Source organism: Peromyscus californicus, unplaced genomic scaffold, assembly GCF_007827085.1.
Source record: "Peromyscus californicus insignis strain IS unplaced genomic scaffold, ASM782708v3 Scaffold_1__1_contigs__length_55948999, whole genome shotgun sequence".
Classification (NCBI taxonomy): Eukaryota; Metazoa; Chordata; class Mammalia; order Rodentia; family Cricetidae; genus Peromyscus; species Peromyscus californicus.
Genome location: NW_026294492.1, coordinates 49998832 through 50018858, shown reverse-complemented (window position 1 = coordinate 50018858; position 20027 = coordinate 49998832). Strand labels below are relative to the sequence as shown.

At 55.1% G+C, this 20027-nt stretch overlaps 2 protein-coding genes across 3 annotated transcripts in view; one reads left to right on the top strand and one right to left on the bottom strand.

Moving 5' to 3' along the window:
- Positions 1 to 42: 42 nt before the first annotated feature.
- Lonp1 (lon peptidase 1, mitochondrial) lies at positions 43 to 11776 on the bottom strand. The gene is made up of 18 exons (XM_052746846.1): positions 11329 to 11776; positions 8118 to 8206; positions 7499 to 7618; positions 6965 to 7202; positions 5697 to 5758; positions 5450 to 5579; positions 5219 to 5302; positions 4523 to 4743; positions 3774 to 3912; positions 3192 to 3370; positions 2002 to 2089; positions 1785 to 1907; positions 1583 to 1699; positions 1177 to 1317; positions 938 to 1103; positions 614 to 831; positions 382 to 546; positions 43 to 304 (listed from the first exon to the last, which is right to left on the bottom strand). The coding sequence occupies exons 1-18, from the start codon at positions 11743 to 11745 to the stop codon at positions 125 to 127; spliced, it is 2877 nt and encodes a 958-aa protein (XP_052602806.1). The 5' UTR covers positions 11746 to 11776; the 3' UTR covers positions 43 to 124.
- Positions 11777 to 13121: 1345 nt separating this feature from the next.
- The window catches only part of Catsperd (cation channel sperm associated auxiliary subunit delta), a 55671-nt gene continuing 48765 nt past the window's right edge, over positions 13122 to 20027 (top strand). The window contains exons 1-5 of one of the 2 annotated variants that reach the window (XM_052746850.1): positions 13122 to 13299; positions 15449 to 15503; positions 15687 to 15763; positions 16863 to 16935; positions 18534 to 18651. In XM_052746850.1, the coding sequence (XP_052602810.1) occupies positions 13241 to 13299; positions 15449 to 15503; positions 15687 to 15763; positions 16863 to 16935; positions 18534 to 18651 (382 nt within the window). In that variant the 5' untranslated portion in view covers positions 13122 to 13240. The remainder of the gene's footprint in view (positions 13300 to 15448; positions 15504 to 15686; positions 15764 to 16862; positions 16936 to 18533; positions 18652 to 20027) is intronic. The other variant, XM_052746849.1, reaches the window with a different exon arrangement.

Genomic DNA, 20027 nt, shown 5'->3' with positions numbered 1-20027 from the left:
GTGCGTGCGTGTGTTCGCGGCTGCGAGTGACTCGGGCTCGGCTCTGGAAAGGATTCTTTACTCATGATTCTACAGCTGTGCTCGTGGCTGCGCCACCCCATGATTATTCAGTCAGTCCCCCATGTCACCGCTCCACGGCCAGAGCCTCGCGCTGCTCGCGCAGAGGGAAGGCGATGCGGAAGATGTCTCGGTAGTGCTCCACGAAGTGGACCTCCAGGCCCTCTGTGATGAAGGGCGCCAGGTCCGAAAAGTCCTTTCTGTTCTCGGCCGGCAGGACGATGCAAGTCACGCCAGCACGCTTGGCCTGCGGGGACAAGCTAGTCAGCTCTGGCTCACCCCCGAGGTGACCCAGGGGCCAGGAGCACGGCAGCAGGCACTCACCGCGATGGTTTTCTCTTTGATGCCACCCACCGGCAGCACTTTGCCGGTGAGGGATACTTCCCCCGTCATGGCCAGGTTCTGTAGCACGGGCTGTCCCAGAGCCAGGGACAGCAGAGCAGTCACAATGGTGCAACCTGCACTGGGGCCGTCCTTGGGGGTGGCGCCCTGCAGAGAGAAGCAGTGAGTGGGGCTGGTGATGACACAGTTGGGTGCCAAACAGACAGGGTCCTACCTCAGGCACGTGCAGGTGGATGTGCGAGGTGACCAGGAAGTCATTGTCTGGGTCCTGCTCCATCAGGAAGGCACGGGCAAAGGTGTAGGCTATGCGGGCGCTCTCCTTCATCACGTCCCCCAGCTGGCCTGTGACCTCTAGGCTGCCATCCTTGTCCCCCCTGCTGCCCCTGAGCAGGGGCCGCCTCAAAGATGTCTCCACGAACAATGTGGAGCCTCCTGGGAGGTGGAGAGGAGGTGATTTGGGAGTTACGCCCATGCTTCCTGATCCTGCACTTGGATTCCTAGCGCTGGCAGCAAAAAATGGTGCAGGGTGGGTGCTCACCCATGGCGGTCCAGGCCAAGCCCATGACCACACCAGCAGGCGTGACGTCGTACATCCGCTCCACGGTGAACACCGGTTTCCCCACAAAGTCCTGCAGGTTCTCTGGAGTCACCTGCACCGTCTCGGCCTCCCCACTCACTATCTTGTAGGCCGCTTTGCGCAGCACCTGCAGAGCGGAGGTGTGGGTAGGGCTGGTGCTGGGCGGGGCCTGTGCCGGGCATGCCGCTGGAGGGACTCACCTTCTCCACCTGCTTCTGCAGGTTGCGCACACCGCTCTCCCTGCAGTACTGTTTGATGAGCAAAGTGAGTACTGCCGCGGACAGCTGGGCCTTGCTCTCATCCAGGCCACACAGGGCGCGGGCCTGTGGCACCAGGTACCTCTGTGGGGAGCAGCTGTCAGCCATGCCCACCGCCCCCACCCCACTATACCGTTCAGGCACCCTGGGATCCCAAGCTGCTCCCACCCTAGCCTTCAGGCACCATCTCAGCCCTTCCTCTCAGAAGCAGGGAGGGGCAGGCCGACTCCTGTGCCACAGGCTGGAACAGCTCTGGAGTGGGGATCACAGCCCTGTCCTGAGGACCATAGGCCCCAAGTGTCACCGAGACCTCTGCCAGCACCCTCTGGGCACTCAGGACTCCACCCACCTCTGCGATGGCCAGCTTCTCCTGTGCTACGTAGCCTGATACATTGATCATCTCCATGCGGTCCCTCAGCGGCTCCGGGATGGTGTCAGTGACATTGGCCGTGCAGATGAACAGTACCTGGGTGACAAGGGGGCACAAGGTGCTGGAAGCTGGGTGCAGCCATTTCACGCCCCTTCACCGGGGCACGTTTGCCAGCACTCACCTTGGAAAGGTCCACCGGCACATCCAAGTAGTGGTCCAGGAAGTTGGCGTTCTGCTCAGGGTCCAGCAGCTCCAGCAGTGCCGACGACGGGTCCCCTTGGTAGCCTCGGCCGATCTTGTCCACCTGGGTGAGGAAGGTGCCATGGGACCATGCCTAGCTCCCACACTCCATGCTGGGCTTAGGGTGGCCTGCACCTCCAGTCCCCAGAGCCTCCCACCTCATCAATCAGCACCAGCGGGTTCTCTGTCTTGGTCTTCTTCAGACACTGGATGATCTTCCCAGGCATGGCACCTACATAGGTACGCCTGTGGGGAGGCAACCTCGGTGTGGGCCAGCACGCTGAGCAGAGGCCCACAGCAAACACCACCACACGGCCCACTTGGAGGCAGCTCTTGGACTCACACAGGTCACCCCAATGCTCTCCCTCCAGCCAGTACTTGGCCACGGGCACAGCCGGCAGTCATGTTCTGCCCACTTCCCTTAGGAATCTTCACAGGGCAGCTGGCAGGGCGGGGGACCCACACTCAAGGCTCAGCAAGGCAGACAGGGCAGGGATGGCTAAAGTGCCACTGCAAGGCATGAAAGAAGACAGGAGAGGCAGCAAGCGAACAAGGCTGGGGCAGGGTATGAGGGACAGAGAGCCTGGTAGTCGGAGCAGCAAGGCGGCCTAAGGCTGGGAGTGGGCCCGAGCCACGGTGGGCTTTAGGCAGAAGGGAGGGCTTGGGTATCGTGACAAGATCCTTTTGTTTTCCAAGGTAGGGTCTCAGGAAACCCAGGCTGGCTTAGAGTTCTAGAGCACACCGTACCGAGGACAGCTCCTGAGCCTCTTGCCTAACCCTGAGTGCTGGGATGGCAAATGAGGCACCATTAGTCAGTCTTCTTACCAAGTTTAACCAGGCTAGCTCCTGCACTGCACCTCAGCACAGCCTGCCTGCCAAGCCTACTTCCTCTCAGCTTCTCCCAGCCACACTGGGTTCTGCCCTATGCCAGGGACCTAGAGCAGCCAGAGGCCTAGGAAAGGCCACCTGGCTCTGCCACCAACCACTCTGCGCCTGCCAGGATCTGACGCCTCCCGTGCACATCAGGGGTCCCACACTGGATGCATGTTTAGGTGCCCTTAGAAAAAGTTCAGGAGGAGGCAAGAAGATCTCTGAATTCAAGGGCAACCTGGTCTACATAGGGAGTTCCAGGACGGCTAATGTTACATAACAAGAGCATCTCAAAAAACAAAGCCCAGGCCGTTCAACAACTAGCTATCTCCTACCTCAGGGCACCTCTGTGTCCCCCTAGCCTGGAATACTCTGCCCTGCCCAGTGCAAACCTCCATCCTCCCAAAGTGAGCAGAAGCAGGTGCAGCCTGGGTCACTGCTTGGCCAGTCAGGTGGGTGCCAGGCCCGGCCTACCTACCTATGACCCTTGATTTCAGCCACATCTGTCATGCCGCCAACACTGAACCGGAAGTATTCACGGCCGAGGGCCCGGGCGATGGAGCGTGCGATGCTGGTCTTGCCCACACCCGGTGGTCCGTGGAAGCAGAGGATCTTGCCCTGGGTGGAGCCACGGAGCTGGCTCACAGCTATGAACTCCTGTGGAAGCCAAGGAGGCTCAGTGCAGAGTGATGCAGCTCTCTCTCCACAGCCAGGGCCCCACAGGGCCATCACCCAGTGGCGGCGAGGAGTCCCTCGCTGGCCCCAAAGGGCTGGGCTGACTGGAGCTGTGGCCGCAGGGCCCTGGGCTATATATGGTCTGACAGGCTGTCGTCAGGTGTCAGCCACATTAGGTGTCCCTTCTCCACAGCCTGGCCCACAGCACACCTTATCACAACAGCCCCCACCCCCTGCACACCTAGTACACCAGGCTTCTGCCGCCCACCCACTAGGGACATCTGAGCCCCAGCGGGCAGCTGGCTGGTTCTCCAATGGAAGGACAGAAGGACAAAACGAGGCAGCCTGCTCTTGGCAGTGGTAGTGCACATGCTGTGGGCCTTACCAGGACGCGCTTCTTCACATCCTCCATGCCATAGTGGTCCTCCTCCAGCACAGCCTGGGCCCTAACCAGGTCAAGGTTCTCGTCACTCTGCCGGCCCCACGGGATGGATGTCAGCCAGTCCAGGTAGTTGCGGGTGACACTGCAGGGACACCACAGGAAGGACCGTCACCACCCATGAGAGCCTGCTCATGCGTGAGCATGGCACAGGACGACTGAGTGACACCACGGATGAGTACGGCTCAGAGGAGAAGCCGAGGTCAGGCCTGCTGCAGGCACCTGTGGACAGACAGCACTGCCCTGAGCCAGGGACTTTAGAAAGCTGTCACCGAGGGAGGCCAGGTGGTACAGCACGGCCTGCTCAGTGATACAGAGGGAGGGCTGCACTTCAGGGACACAGGGCATCCTCAAGCCAGGGTTTCACTCAGTCTGACACAGGAGCCTGTGTGGAGTTGCCTGAATGAACTAAGCAACTTGACAGGAATTAGCCTGAATCATCTGGGGAACCAGTGTCATCCAGGCTCCGCTGAGCAGGTGGAAGGCAATGCCCAGAACCTGGTAGAAAAAGAGTCTGGACATGGACCGCAGCAGCAGGCAGGGTGCTGGGCTTCTGTGCTGGCTGCACAGGTCCACCACAGGCTTGCTTTCTGGGCCACTGCAGGCAGAGACAGGCAGGGACAGGGCAGCCAGCATCCCCACAGGCACTTACATCCCAGGCCTGGCCCGGGGCAGGCATGGCAGTGAGGACTCACTTGAACTCGGAGGAGTGGTTGTCTAGCAGGGCCAGCTTGCTCAGCTCCTCGTCCACCACGTCCATGACATGCTTGGGGACCACAAGCTCCCTGAGGCGTTCCCGGAACTTCTCCTCGATGGCATCTTTGTCATCCTTCTCCAGCCCCAGCTCCTTCTTGATGATCTTCAGCTGCTCCTGCAGCAGGTACTTCCTGTGCGTCTGCTTGATCTTCTCCTCCACCTGTGGCAGGTAGAGCTCAGGCAAGGCAGGGCAGAGCCTCTCCCCAACCCCCTGGGCCGGCCACCCTGACGTGGGATTGCTGTCTGTGTGGACCTCTGCTGTAATGGCCACACAAACACACCCAACCACACGAGTTAAACCTGTGTTGTGTTTGTTTTTGATTTTGAGGCAGGTCATGTAGCCCAAGCTGGCCTCAAAACTCCCTATACAGCTAAGGATGACCCTGAACTCCTGACCCTCCTGCCTCCATCTTGTCTGGCTTATGCTGTGTTCACTGAGCTGCAGCCCAGCCCCCAGGAGGGGAGACTTTGCTATAGCAAAATGAAAGAAAGCACATGCCTAATGTCCCAGCACCCTGGAGGCTGAGACACGGGGACTGCACAAGTGTAAGGTTCTGGGTCAGCCTGCTCACAGAGAACCCCTAAGTCGAAGAGGTAGAGCCAGGGTGCATCCTTCACCTCCCCCTTCCCATCACCTCTCGGCCCAGGCGTTGCTGAAGCTTGCTCAACTCAAACTCCTTCTTCAAGAGTGACAGGGCCTTGTAGAGCCGCTTAAGGATCTGCAGACAACAGGGGACAGTGGGGTTGTCTGGGAGCAGGGACCACCACAGCCACAGCGCTGCTGGCACGGGAACAGGCACCCACACGGAGCCCTAGCCCTGGGGATGAGCCTGCTCAGAACAGTGACGGCATGGGCACACACTCACGTTGGTCTCTTCCAGAACATCCTGCAGCTCGTGGGACTCGGCCCCTGTGAGCGCAGCACCCATGTCACTCAGGTAGATGGGGTTGTCCACCACACGCTGGCCTGCTTGCATCATCTGCAACACTGACTCTCTATAGGGACAGAGCAGCCATGCCTTAGACCCCTCTCCCCACTACCACACACACAGCCTGGCCAGCTTTGCCAGTGTGCTGCAGTCGGGGCAGGGAGCTGGCACCATGTACACTGACCTGTACAGAGGGTTCAGGGCAATGATATCCCGAATGGTCTTCACAATCTCTGCAGTCAGGGCCTGGCAAGTTACAAGACAGCAGAAGTGGGACCCCAGGACCACCCACCAGGACCCCAGAGCAGAACCCAAGTCACCAACAGCGAAGACCCAGGGCAACATGAGTAAAAACTAAAACCAGGGCCAGTGAGATGGCTCAGAGCAGAAAGGTGCTTGCTGCCAAGCATGATGGCCTGACTATACCACAGCACATGCCCACTCCACCCACGTAGGAGTAAGTATAAAAACAAAGCAAAAACTAGAAAATAAACCAAAGGCCCCACTCACGGCCACTGGAGGCCTGAGCAAGCACTCCTCCACATGTTTGGGGCTACTGCCTCCACTCCCCATGCTTTCCGGGGCTTTGCTTTCTGTTGTTGAAGCAAGGTCTTACTCTATGGCCTAGGCTGGCCTCCAACACCAGCCATCCTCCTGCCTCAGCCTCACAGTCCTGGGACCACAGGCATACACTACCACAGCTAGGCAGGACAACTCCCCAGCTGAATTCATCTTTGTAGAGGAGGCCAGGGCAAGGGAGCACCTGCCCCACACAGCTGTGTCTGCGGCTCTTGAACCTTCTCTCAAAGTCATGAGGTCAGCCTGGGTCCACTGCAAAGCCCAACAGGAAGGCTGGCACAGTGCCACCAGCATGGGACACTGCTCTAAATCGAGATGTATTCCATTAAACAGAATGATTCCCCAGGCTCCCTACAGTCTCATGAAGTCTACAATCCTACCATCAGCCCAGAGGCCTCCTTTCTCCACTGTCCCAGCTCACAGCAGACATCACCAAGAGATTCCAGCATCCTTCCACAGAGTTCAGCCCACAGGCACCTTTCCCACAGTTCCAATCACCCACAACCAACAGGTCAGCCCCTAGGCAGAAGTCCCTGTCCTGCAGCAGCAATAGCACTGGGCACACTCCAGGACATGCTTCAGGCTTTGGGTTACCTTGGCCAATGGCTAACTGTCCTACCCATGGGGACCTTGATTGAGGAAGGCAGGACAGCATCACTTTGGGGTCAGAGTGGCCAGAGCTTACTTCTTCCCTGCTTCACGCCCCAGCCTCATGAACTGTGCAGGAGGCAACAGGTGGGTGCTCTACAGAACACTGGAAGCCTGTGCAGGTCAAGAGCTGGGGTGGCATGGGTTCGAATCCTGCTTGCCCTGCCCACCTATCCCACCATCTGCGACTGCTGCTTCAGGCCCACAGCACAGCACTGAGCTTACCTTCACTTCCTCTGTGACCTGGAAGTCTTCATGGGCCACATTTTCAACCTCCACCATGAGCACCTCTTTGGGGGTGTTGGCTGAGGCCTCAGGCACCACCTCCAGCTGGGGCTTGGCACCCAGCTCGTCCTCTGCCTCCTTCTTGCCTCGCTTCAGCTTCCTCCTGGCCTTCTGCTTGTTCTCGGGTTCCGGCTCCGGCTCCTCGGGATCCACCTCCAGCTGCCGGCTGATGTGAATCCTGCAAGCAGGCAGACAGATGGGCACAGGTGGAGCCAGGAGTAGAGCTGTGTGTTCAAACACCCACAGCAGAGACCTCAGGGATTCTTGCAGCTGCAGCGAGGGATAGAATGCTGCTGGCCTGGGGCACACCAAATACAACCTGGACACAGTTTTCTCTTGACTGGTGGTGTCAACTGCCTGCAAGCACTAGAGTCAGGGCAGAGCTCTTGCCCTCAACTTCGTAAGAGCCACAGTCACTTCTGGGCATGCTGACAGGCGCATCTCATCTCACCCGGGCTGTGGTCCCTCCCATACCTTCTGTGGCCTGTGACGATCATGCGCAGCTTGTCTCCAAGGTCCTGCATCTCATGGATCTGAGCGAATGTTCCTGTGTGGTAGATTTCATCTAGGCTCTCCACCACATCCGACTCATTGCTGAGGGAGACAGAACACAAGGCACACTGGCTGGGCCGAGGCATAGTGTGCGGTGGGGCGGCTTGGGCAGAAGGGACGAGGAAGACAGAGCCTTCAGGATGGCTGCCGGCTCAGCAGTAGTCCTTCCTGGTTGGCAGCACCTCACTAACAGCCTCCAAATCACAAGCCGTGCAGGATCTCCCCTCTGCCGTTACAGTGCCCACTGAGGCGGAGAGTCTCACATGGGACACAGTAGAGCCAGATTTGTGGGTGGGGGCACCTGGGTTACAACCCTAACCGGGGGCTAACAGTTTACTTTTAGTGCTGGGAAAGAGCCTCCCTCATGCTAGGCAAATGCTCCCTACTAAGCCATGGCCCAGCCCCTCACTGTGGGAAGCTAAAGCCAAGCCTTTGGCCTAGACTAAAATGGCAGTGTGCTCACCTCGTGGTCTTGCCCTTGGCTCCTTTTAGCTCAATTTGAAAGTTCAAACTACAGTCTTGTGGAGGGAAGACGACTTACTTGTCATCTCTCTTCAGGAAGACACCAACATAGGGCTGTGCCAGGCGGACTTTCCTCCTCAGGAGCTCAACCAACTTCTTATTTTTAACCTGCAGGAGAGTGACTGAGTGAGGCACCGAAGAGGCCACAATCAGTGCCGCTGGCAAAAATGTTTGCTGTAAAGCCACAGCTTCATTAGTGTCACAGACCGCGAGTGATGCTGAGGCAGGAGGCCCTGAAGTTAAGGGCAGCTTCCTTCCGGCTTGAGCACCACTTCCTAGTCATCTTGGTCAGCTACTCAGTGATGGACTCTCCCACCCCCTTGGCAGCTATCAGTTAAAACTGAGGATGGGACAGGCATGGTGCACTTGCCTTTAATCCCAGCACTTGGGAGACAGGCAGGTAGACCTCTGTGAGACCGAGGCCAGCCTGAGCTACACAGGATAGCAAGGGATACACACAGAAACCCTGTTTCAAAACACAAACCAAACAAAAAACCCACCAGAAACAGTTGGGCTGGAGAGTTGGCTCGGCAGTTAAGAGCACTTGTTCTTGTAGAGGACTTGGGTTCAATTCTCAGAACCCATAGTGGCTCACAATCATCCCTAACTCAAGTTCCAAGGGATCCAACACTTTTGAACTCTAAGGGCACTAAGCACTCATATGTACATACATGCAAAATACTCATACACGTAAGTGCAAACACACACACACACACACACACCCCTTTAAGGATGGATGTCACCTGTGCAGTGTCCCCAGTCACTCTGTAGTTTAGGACGCACTACATAGTTGACACTAACTTGGAACTCAAGGTGATCCTCTTGCCTTAGCTTTCCAAGTGCAGGATTTACAGGGGCAAGTTTCTGATATAGCAAGGCTGGGGAGGGGGGTCCGACACCCTTCATCTGTGTTTGTCTGAGGCAGGGTCTCGTGCTGGAGTCCAGAGTGGCTTGACAATCCTACTCCATCCTCCCATGTGCTGGGATTAGACTGTAGTCAGCACCACTCCCAGCTCAGGTGGTTCTGTTGTCTAGACGGAGCCTGTGGTGTTTGATGGGAATGGCCTCATAGGCTCATATATTTGAATGTTTGGTCTCGGTCATAGGAACTGTTTGGGAAGGGTTGGGAGGTGTGGCCTTGTTGGAGGGTGCCCTTGCCAGGCTGTCTCTCTCAGGTGCAAGCTCTCAGCTACTGTTTCAGTGTTACACCTGCCTGCCAACACATTCCCCACCATGAGGCTCACAACTAATATACTAAACTGTGAGCAAGCCCCAATTAAATACTCTATTTTAAAAGTTGCCTTGGTCATGGTGTCTCCTCACAGCAATTGAACAGTAACTAAAACAGTGTCTCATGTAGCCCAAGCTGGCGTCCAACTTACCGTGTAGCCAAGGATAACCTTGAACTCCTGTCCCCCTCCTTCCACCTGAGCGCTGAGACAACAGGTGTCTGACACTACACCCTTTGTGTGCTGTTGGGGCCCTTACCTCGTGCATGCTAAGCAAACACTGCCTCCAGAGCCAGCCAGCCCCAGAGCCCTGTACACTCGGCAGCCGAGGAGAGCCCTAACTCTGGCAGCTACAGACATGAAAGCTCCCAGGAACCAGCTGTAGTTCTTTGCTGGAAGTTGATGGCTGGGTCAGCATCTGTGTACCCGATTTTGGTCATTTAAGAGGTCATGCCAACTGAAAGTCACATGTCAGTGTTTCAAAGGCCACACCATCTTCAAGGGGCAGATAGCAGAAATGTCTCTTTGCCCTGCCCCCGGAAGCCTAGAGTAAAGGGGAATCCAGAACAGGCCTCCAGAGAAGTTCCGCAGAGCCTTCCAGGTGAGTCCTACAAGTGTCATAGGTATCAGGAACTCCCTCCAAGCAGCAAACAGCAGAGGCTCATTGGTCATTCAGGGCACTGTGAGGGCACCTGTCACCCCAGAGCTAGGGAGGTGGAGAGGCTGGAGGAACAGGAGCTCAAGGCCAACTTCAACTATATAGCAAGTTTGAGGCCAGCCTGGGCTACATGAGATCCTGCCTCAATCAAAACAAAAAAGCCCTTACACATAGGCCTATGTGTGACTTCCACAGCAGTTCCCTGACTCCAAGACAGTAGCTTCTATTATGTCCATTTCCCAGATGAGAAAAACCAAGGCCCTTGGGAGCAACTTGCACATAGTGCTGTGTCACCCTAAAGGGCTGGCTAGGTGTGTGTCCTTCTATCAAATAGGCAACATGAAGGGCCTTGGAAACATGGGAGAGGAAGTAGATGAAGTGGCCTCTGACCCTCCCCACATCTATGCTGCCATGCATAGACTTGGCAGAGCCAGGAGAACGGAGGGGAGGTTGTGTGGTGGACACAGCAATGACTCACTGTGTGACCTTGGTACTTGGTTAACTGATAACCACTGGCCTCCCTGGACTGCGATTTCCAAGTTTAAAAGGAGAAAAATAAAACATAAAACGCAGATGGGTAGGCGGCTGATTAGGAAATTCCCTACTTTCAAATGTCTCTGCTTTCTGGCGATTTCATCATCCTGTTCTCTTTCCCTGCCTCCTCATGGCTCATTCATCTGGAAGGATCAGATGGGATCAGCTTCCTGCACTGGAATTTTCCTCCCTTAGGTAAAAGGCTGTTCCAGCTGTCTTCTTAGGATAGATATGAGGTAGATGTCAGGGACACTGTTGAAATCCTGTCCTTTTCCTCTTCTTTTGTTATGCCACTCACACCTTAGTCATTCCGACTTTCTCCTACTCCTAGAACATAGGGCCCACTGTGCCTGATACAAAGTAATTAAGGGAGTGAAAACTTCAACAGTTGCTAGCCTGGGCTACATGAGACCCTGTCTCAAGACAAGAGATACATAATACTCTCTTAATAAATAAACACATGATTGAACAAGGCAGGCTCGGATGGTGTTACAAAACTTTCACCAAGACGGAAGGAAAATAACGGTACTCTGCTGCTAGTCTTCCTGGGATTTCTATCACCAGGTGGTACTGGACTCACGGACTTCAAGCCTGTCACTGTCACAGGTCCTGAAGGACCCGAAAAAGGGAGAATGTGTCCAAACGAGCCACCGAGGACTCTGGCATCCTCCCGCCTCAGACTCCCGAGCGGTGAGATGACAGGCAGCAACGCGATTCAAAAAGTTTCTTAGACACGAGGGCGCGAGGAGACCCCTCGGCCCTCCCAGCCGAGCTGGGGGCCGTAAGGCCAGGTGGGACGCTCTCGTTACCTCCACGATCTTGATAAAGCGCGGGAACACCGGGTTGCGGGTGATGGCGATGAGCGGCAAGTGCGGAAACACATCCGGGACTGTCATGGGCGCGAGGGCCGTGACGACCGGGCTGTCCCCGCCGCTCGCCGCTGCCCCGTCCTCCGCGCCGCCCTCAGGTGTCTCGTGGCCGCCGCCGCCGCCGCCGCCGCCGCCGCGGCTGCCTGTGTCCCACAGCCCCCGCCACTGACCCACGCCCGCAGGGACGCGGCCGCCAAGCGCCCCGGGAGCCGACGGGCCGCAGACCCGCTGGCCTCGGCGCAGCCACGACCCGGACACGCTCGGGACGCGGCCTCCAGTGACGGCCAGCAGCGGCCGCCGCAGCGCCCAACACCGCGCAGCGGCCCACAGCCGCACGTAACCTGTGCTCGCCGCCATGGAACAGCCATACTGGCGGCGCACCGCGCTTACGTCATCTCTGCTCGCCCTCCGGCTGCGCACGTGACGAAGCGCGCGTGCTACCGGCTGGGGGCGGGGCTTGGAGAAGGTGGGCGGATGGGCGTGGCCAGAGGGGGGACCTGGCGTGAGGCTAAGTGCAAGGCGGGAAGGAAGTGGAGGTGGGGTCGTGGTCCACGGCGCGGGGCGGGGCTTGGAGCTGGCCGAGGTGGGGGCGTGGCCCAAGGAAGGAGAGCGGGTATGGAGGAGGTGGGCAGAAAGTCGAGACGTGTTGTAGAACGCTTGAGGAAGAATGACTTGAAGGGGCGGAAGTGGTGTGTGGTCCGGATGGGGAGGAACTGGAAGCAGGGGCGGGATCGAAGGACGACTCAAAGGGCGGGGCTTTGAAGGTGAGGATGGGGGCGTGGTTTGAGAGGTGACCCGAGGGGCGTGGCTTGAAGGGGTGGGACGAGGGTGGGGCGGGCCCAGATGCAGATACAGTGGGTGGGGCTTGTTGTGGGCGTGGTCAGAGCGCAAAGCCTCAGGAGCCGGTCCTGGAGGAGGCGTGGTCCCTTCCTGTTCAAGCTGTACCTTAGAACTGTGGTCTGTTTCCTATTTTCATCATCCTGGGTAACTTCTCTGTACGGAAGGCATCAGAAGGGAAGTACAGCACACTCCTGCTTTATAACCAGTCTTATTCTTGTACACTGGTGATACACAGCAACAGGTTCCACCATCTTCACTCCGCACTGGAGGAGGTGCCTGTGAAGGGCTTTTGCCTCCCTCTCTGCAGATAGCAGGCCTTGCGCATACGTGCCTGCTCCTGTGTGGACAGATATCCATAACGCATTTCAAGGGAGCATCCCAAGCGACACAGTGCGCATGCTCAAACTCTGCAAAGCAACTGGTGGATTTTTTTTTTTTTTTTTTTTTTGGTTTTTTGAGACAGGGTTTCTCTGTGCAGCTTTGCGCCTTTCCTGGATCTCGCTCTGTAGACCAGGCTGGCCTCGAACTCACAAAGATCCGCCTGGCTCTGCCTCCCGAGTGCTGGGATTAAAGGCGTGCGCCACCACCGCCCGGCAGCAACTAGTGGATTTTATGCATGCCCAAAGCCCTGGTTCCACACCTACCTGTTTAAATGTACATTCTATGCAGACTTCCTAGAATTCATTTGTGCATGCTCACGAATCTGACTTATGGAGCTGGGAGCCTGGGGGCTAACTTTCAGGTTCAAAATGTGTATGCTCCGGCTCCATATTGCTCATGCCCACTCCTTCCACTTGCCTCTGAGTAGACCTATTGGGGCTTTGGGGGAGACTCTGTTGCGCAGGTCCAAAAGATCCTGATAGTAGCCTTCTTACCAGGTGCGCATGCCCAGACTTGGGGGAGGGGGGAGAGGAGTGAAGTGGCCTACCTTAGGTTCAATGCGCATGCTCAGACTCCTCCTCAAGCTCCTTGGCAGTTGAGGAGCGGTGTTAGCTGTGGACGACCAGGCAAGATGCTGCTGTTGATGCTGGCGGCGGTGGCCACTGTGGTCAGAGCTGAGCCACTGTGCCGGTACGACTGCCTAACCGGGATGTGATGCAGCTAGAGGTGGCACGGGGCTGACTAATGTTAGAGCCGAGGCCTTCTCTCCAGCCCCACTGAAGGAATCAAACTTGACACATCCCTTTCAAGCACATCACTAAAACCCAGTGCTGGGGTGTGGAACCAGGGCCTTGGGCATGTATAAAATCCAAGTTCCTGTGTGGTCTGAAACCTGTCCCACCATCCATCCCAAAGCTGGGGGTATCTGAGGCTAGTTAAATCATGCTGGGAAGGGTACTGTGCATGGTGCCACGGTTAGCAGCATCTCTGAGCGCTACCATGCGATGGCATCTCTATGTGTTGCTAAGTGACCCCTGAACCCTGAATCATCAGCAGAGTCCAGCAAGGCACCTGGCTGCTATGAGTTACATCCAGCCTGGGCTACATAGTCAGACCTGTCTCTGAATTAAAAAAAATATATATATATATTGTGCCTCAGCCTCTCGAGTGCTGAGGTGGCAGGTGACAACATTACCATCCGGGCGTCCCCGTTTATATATAGATTTTAGTAACTTGCTTTCAAGGATACCGTCCACAAAGAGCCACGGGGACCAGAGGGGTGTAGGTGCCCCAGACAGGTGACTTGTCCCACACACAAGGAACTTGTTTGCTTCAAAACAGCAAAGCACGAAGTAGGGACATTTAAGAATACTTGTGCAAAAGCAGCTTCTGGTGAGGGGTGGGCTGGAGCTCCCTGTGCAGAGACCTGGCCCAGCTGGTGAAGCCCGAGACACCTCCAGCACCACAGACACCCTGCATGGTGGCTGCCCTCACAACCGTGAGGAAGAAGAGGTGGGAGGATCAGGAGACCCAGGCCAGCCTGGGCTACTTGTTTAGCCTGTCTCTGAATAAACAGTGAAAGGAAACTGGAGGGACCCCTCAAGGAAGAGAGCCCCCATAGCACCAGGCCCTGGGATCCATCCCCAGCACTGTGCATGGGATGCGGTGGGGATGGGTAAAATTCAGAGTGCCCAGACAGCATCAGGTCCCCTGGGACTGGAGTTACAGACGGTTGTGAGCTGCCATGTAGGTGCTGGGAATCGAACCTGGGTCCTCTGGAAGAGCAGCCAGTGCTCTTAACCGCTGAGCCATCTCTACAGCTCCTGAATTTTTTGTTGTTACTTATTGATTTTTGAGACATGGGTTCTCTGTGTAGCCCTGGCTATCCTGCAACTCACTCTGTAGATGAGGCTGGCCTCAAACTCACAAAGATATGCCTGTCTCTGCCTCCTGAGTGCTGGGATTAAAGGTGTGTGCCACACCTGGCTAATTACTTAATTTATTTGGTGTGTGTGTGTGTGTGTGTGTGTGTGTGTGACTGTCTGTGTCTGTGTGTGTTTCTGCATCTCTGTGTATATGTATGTGTGTTTGTGTGTGTCTGTGTGTATGTGTGTGTGTTTGTGTGTCTATGTCTGTGTGTCTGTGAATATGTGTATGTGTGTGTCTGTGTGTCTGGGTGTGTTTATGTGTGTCTCTGTGTATGTCTGTGTGTATGTGTGTGTCTGTGAATGTGTGTGTGTGTGTGTGTGTGTGTGTGTGTGGGTGGGTGTGAAGTCAGAAGACAACTTGCAGGAGTCAGTTCTCTCCACCAGGGCCAAGCTTGGGTTGTTAGCCCTTTGCCGCAAGCTCCTTTCTGTAGTGCGCCATCTCATTGGCCCAGTCTTTTGTGTGAGTGTGAGCCTTGGGGTCTCTGCCGCCTGCCTCTATGGCAGGCACCGGGCTGACCGAGCCACAGCTACCCTGCCCAGCTCTTGCGCTATTCCGGCAATCAATCGTGTCAGGAACAGCTCCCACCAACATCCAATGCTGTAGGACTCCCAGAACCCTCGAAGCACCAAGACCACATCCTGTGCAGTATGTCCGGAGGCAGCATGGTAGGAAAGGCCATGACAGCTCAGCGGTTAGAGAACTGGCCGCTCCTGCAGAGGACCCAGGTTCCGTTCCCAGCACCCACACAGCGGCCTGGGGAACCCAGTGCCCCCTGCTGGCTGCCTCGGGCACTGCATACATGTGGAGCTCAGAGAGACATGCAGTCGAAACACCCACACAAGGAAAATATTTAAAAATAGAATAAATGAAAAGCCAAATACCGACAGTTGCTGTGTTTTGATCCCTCTAGGCCGTTCAACGTGAGGACCGGGAAAGTGTTCGGTTCCAAGCCGCTACCTGAAGGGGTAAGTGGTTCCTCGCACGCCCGTTTCTCCATGGCTGCATCGCACGCGTTCCTAGTGTGTTCTTTCTCTTCTCTCGATCTCAGTGGCCCAGACTGGGGTCGAGGACCTGAGCTCTGGTCCTCCTGAGTACTGAGGGGCAGGCCCGGGCCTCCTCCTGGCTGACCGGTCTGTGCTGTCCCGCAGGACATGCTGTTCTATGCCTTCAGCTCCATACACGTGCTCAGGGACTTCTGCCATAGCAACGTCGTCCTGTACCTGGGGTGAGCTGCTTCCTGTCTCCTTCCCTGCTCTCCTCCCCCTTCTGCTCCTCTCCTTCTCCCTGCCCTTTCCCACTTTTACCCTTGCCTCTCATTTTTTAAAACCCGACCAGCTCTGGCCCAAGCTGTTAGTCTGTGGCCCACAGAGAATCCTCGCTGGGCTGGGTGTGGACACAGAGGGGGAGACCTGGGCGCAGGCAAAGTATTGCCACTCAGGGTACAGGTGCCAAGCCTGTGGCTTCCGCCAATCACAGGTTGACAACACAACACAACAAAAAAATTATTTTCTTGGCTTAAAAATTTTTTAACTACATTTATTTATTTGTGCGCATGTCTGAGTGTAGACATGTAGAGGTCAGAGGCCAATTTGTGGGGGTCATTTCTCTCTTTCCATACTGTTAGTTCTGGGGATAAAACTCAGGTGGTCAGGCGTGGGGCATGCGTCTTAACCATCCAGCCATCTTACTGGTCCATGTTCCTTTTTTGTTTGTTTGTTTGTTTGGTTGGTTGGTTGGTTTTTTCGAGACAGGGTTTCCCCGTGTAGTCCTGGCTATAGACCAGGCTAGCCTTGAACTCACAGAGATCCGCCTGGCTCTGCCTCCTGAGTGCTGGGATTAAAGGCGAGCACTACTGACTGGGTCCCTGTTCTTGTATTTATAGACAGACTCTGACTCTATATCCCCAGGCAGCCTCAAACCTGCAGCAGCCACAGGCCTCAGCCTCTGGAGTGCTGGAGTAGATCGCTAGGTGCACCGCCACTGCTGGTCACTGGTCACACACACGTCTATTTCTTTGTTTATCTGTTTGCCAGGTTTTTTTTTTTTTTTTTTAAAAACTGGGTCTCATGTAGCCCAGGCTAGCCTGAAACTCTTGATCTTCTGTCCTCAGACTCTGAAGTGTCGGGACAGTAGGCCTGTGCCACCCCACACCTGGCATATTTCATTTGTGGCCATTTTATCTCTATGTCATTAAAAAAAATAAAAGTGGGCAGACACAGTATAACACAATTCTGGGTGACTCTGGGCTTACAGGGAGCTTGGAAGGGAGAAGGTTAGGACTGCCCAGCCTGAGAAGCTTCCTGACACCTTTTTCTTGGTCACAGGAAGAAGATTTTCATATCGAAGGACAATTTTGAGAGCAGCCTCCCGCCACTCATCATTCCCAAGTCAATGAAGGTAGATAGTTCCCCAACTGGGACTCCAAATGAGTTACACTCAGGAAACTGTGGGGTTCGGGGCATGGGTCTGTCAGCTGCGAGATGCTGAGTCACAGGAAGTCAGAAGAGTGATTTCATGCCACCCTTCTCCTCCTCTTCCTCCCCTCCCTCCCTCCTCCCCTCCCTCCCCACCCTCTCCTTTCCTTTCTCTTACTTTTCTTTCATCCTTGTAGTTTTTCCCTTTCTCCTTTTCTGTTCCCCTTCCCTTAAAATGTTTATTTGAGATTTCATTCATTTTCATTTTACGTATATGGTGTTTTGTCTGCAAGCCTGGTGCCCAAGGAGACCAGGGGAGGGTGCTGGATCCCCCGGAACTGGAGTAACAGGTGGTTGTGACCTCTGCGGGTGCTGGGGACCCAACCTTGGCCCCTGCAGGAGCGGCCTGTGCTTGTAGACGCTGAGCTCTCTCCAGACTCTCCGAGGAGTCTCTACTGAGAAAGAAGGGTGCACACAGGTCAACGGAGACCAGCTCTGCCTTCCTAACTTAGCATCTGGGCCGATAAATGTGGAAGAAACAAGTGAAGCAGTGGCTGAGGAGAGGGCGCCGTGAGTCAAGGGAGGGTGTGACCGCAGAGTGCCAGAGAAGCGAAGTGCCGCAGAGGGACAGGGAGGAGGGCCTGGAGCTCACTGGTCACCAGCCAAACAGAACTCCAGGTTCAGTGAGACCGGACCTCAGAATATGAGATCAGAGGAGCTCAGTGGTTAGAGCACTGGGTTCGATCCCCAGCACCTGCATGGTGGCACACAACCACCTATTACTCCATCTCCAGGGGATATGACACCTTCTTCTGGCCCCTGAGGTGCCTGAAGGCATGTGCCAGATACACATAAATAAAAATAATGACTCTTTTTAAAAGTTGAATTTACTTTGTGTGTGTAACTCCATGTCTATGCACCAAGTGCATGCAATGCCTGGGGAGGCCAGAAGGGGGTGTTGGGTCCCCTGGATCTGGAGTTACAGGTGGTTGTGAGCCACCTTGTAGGCACTGGGAACGGAACTCCAATCCTCTGGAAGAACAGCCAGTAGTCTTAATTGCTGAGCCAAGGTGCATCTGTAGGATATGCTGAAGAGGCAGGAGAATCATGAGTTCAAGGTCTGGACTATACCTTTAAAAATAATACATGCTTAAAAAAACAATTAGGTGGAGTGGTACAGGAAGAGCTGGAGGCATTAACCGCTGGTGTCCACATGAGCACACGCAGACACGTGCCACACACAGTAAAAAAACCAAATATCTATAGCAGGGAGTGGTGGTTCACGACTTCGATCCCAGCATTTGACAGACAGGCAGGTGGATTGGAGTGAGGTTGAGGCCTGCCTGTACGATGCACAATAACTAAATAGCGAGTGTTACTATCCAGAACAGTTGATTCCTAAACTAGTATCCTGACTAGCTGCAGCTACCAGTGTGTATTTGTGATGAGTCATGGTCTGGTTCCCCCACACACACACACACACCGATGGACCATGCCCTCCCTGTGAGCCGGAACCAACCCTGCAGCCCTTCAGAGGCCCATGTCAGGCATTCTGTCACAGTGTATTGTCATTGTCCTTAGGTGGGAGCAGCGTCGGTCACAAGCGCTTTATTCACTTCTGATTCAAAACTACTGTTTGTGGTGAATAAGAAAGTCTACATGTACAATTACCTTTCGAACAGATGGAGTAGAACTCTAGGTTTGTGGTCTCCCGTTCCTGCCCCAGATCTCCTGCCCCAGATCTCCTGCCCCAGATCTCCTGTCCCACCCCCGCCACCCTGGGCCCTCTGCTGTCCCTGTTCTTGGCTGCACTTTGTTTTGTTTTGGAGACAGGGCCTCATGTAGCCCAGGCGGGCCTCAACCTAGCTAGATAGCCAGAATGACCTTGAGCCCATGGTCCCTCTGTCCCCTCCACTGCAGTGCTGGGGTAGCAGGCATGCACCACCATGTCTGGTTTATGTGGTGCTGGGGTGGAACCTGGGGCCTGTGCATGCTATGTGGGAGCTCTGCCCACTGAGCCACAGTCCCATTCTGAAGTTTGGTGGGTTTTTTCTCCCCTTTTATTGTATTGTATTAGTGTTTGCCTGCATGGCTGTTTATCACATGTGTGCAGTGCCCATGCAGGCCAGAAGGGGGCGTCAGGTCCTATTTCAGAATATTTGCTTAACTATGCAAAGATATGTTGCATTTGTTTAATTATGTAAAGATGTGTTTGCTGTGTTACCTTGCCTGCCTAAGGCACCTGATTGGTCTAATAAAAAGCCAACTGGCCAGTAGTGAGGGAGGGGGTATAGGCGGGACTTCCAGGCAGGAAGGAGGGAGGAGGCTGTGGGGAAGAAAGAAAAGAGACGCCAGGGAGATGCCAGGGGCCAGCAAGACAGACATGAAGGAAGCAGGAAAGTAGGACACACAGAATGAAAGAAAGGTAAAAGCCCTGAGGCAAAATGTAGATGAAGAGAAACAGGTTAAGTTATAAGAGCTAGTGGGACAAGCATAAGATAAGGCCGAGGATTCATAATTAACAATACGTCTCTGTGTCTTTATTTGGAAGTTGTTTGGCAGCCCAGAGAAAATTCCAACTACAGGGTCCCCTGGAATTGGAGTCACAGATGGCTGTGAGCTGCCATGTGGGTTCTGGGAATTGAACCTGGGACCTCTGTGATAGCAGCCTGCTCTCTAACCACTGAGCCATCTCTCCAGCCCCTGTTTTGTTTTGATGATGTTGTTTGTTTTGTTTTGAGAAAGGGCATCACCCTGTAGTGCAGGCTGGCCTCAGATTCACAATCCTCCTGCCTCAGCCTTAAGTCCTGAACTAACAGGCATGTGCTACCATTCCTGTCCTAATAGTTAACTTTGGAGAACTCAAAATATGCAGCCAGGTGTGTTGGCGCAGGACTCTCAGCCCAGCATTTGGGATGTGGAAGCAGGAAGTTTCAGGACTTGGATGTCCACGAGGGATGGATAGCCAGTTGTAGGCCAATGAGATCCTGTCTCAAAAACAACAGCAAAAATCACAGCTGCCTATGGCTCCAGCTCCAGGGACACAACGCCCCCTCCTGGCCACTTCAGGCACCT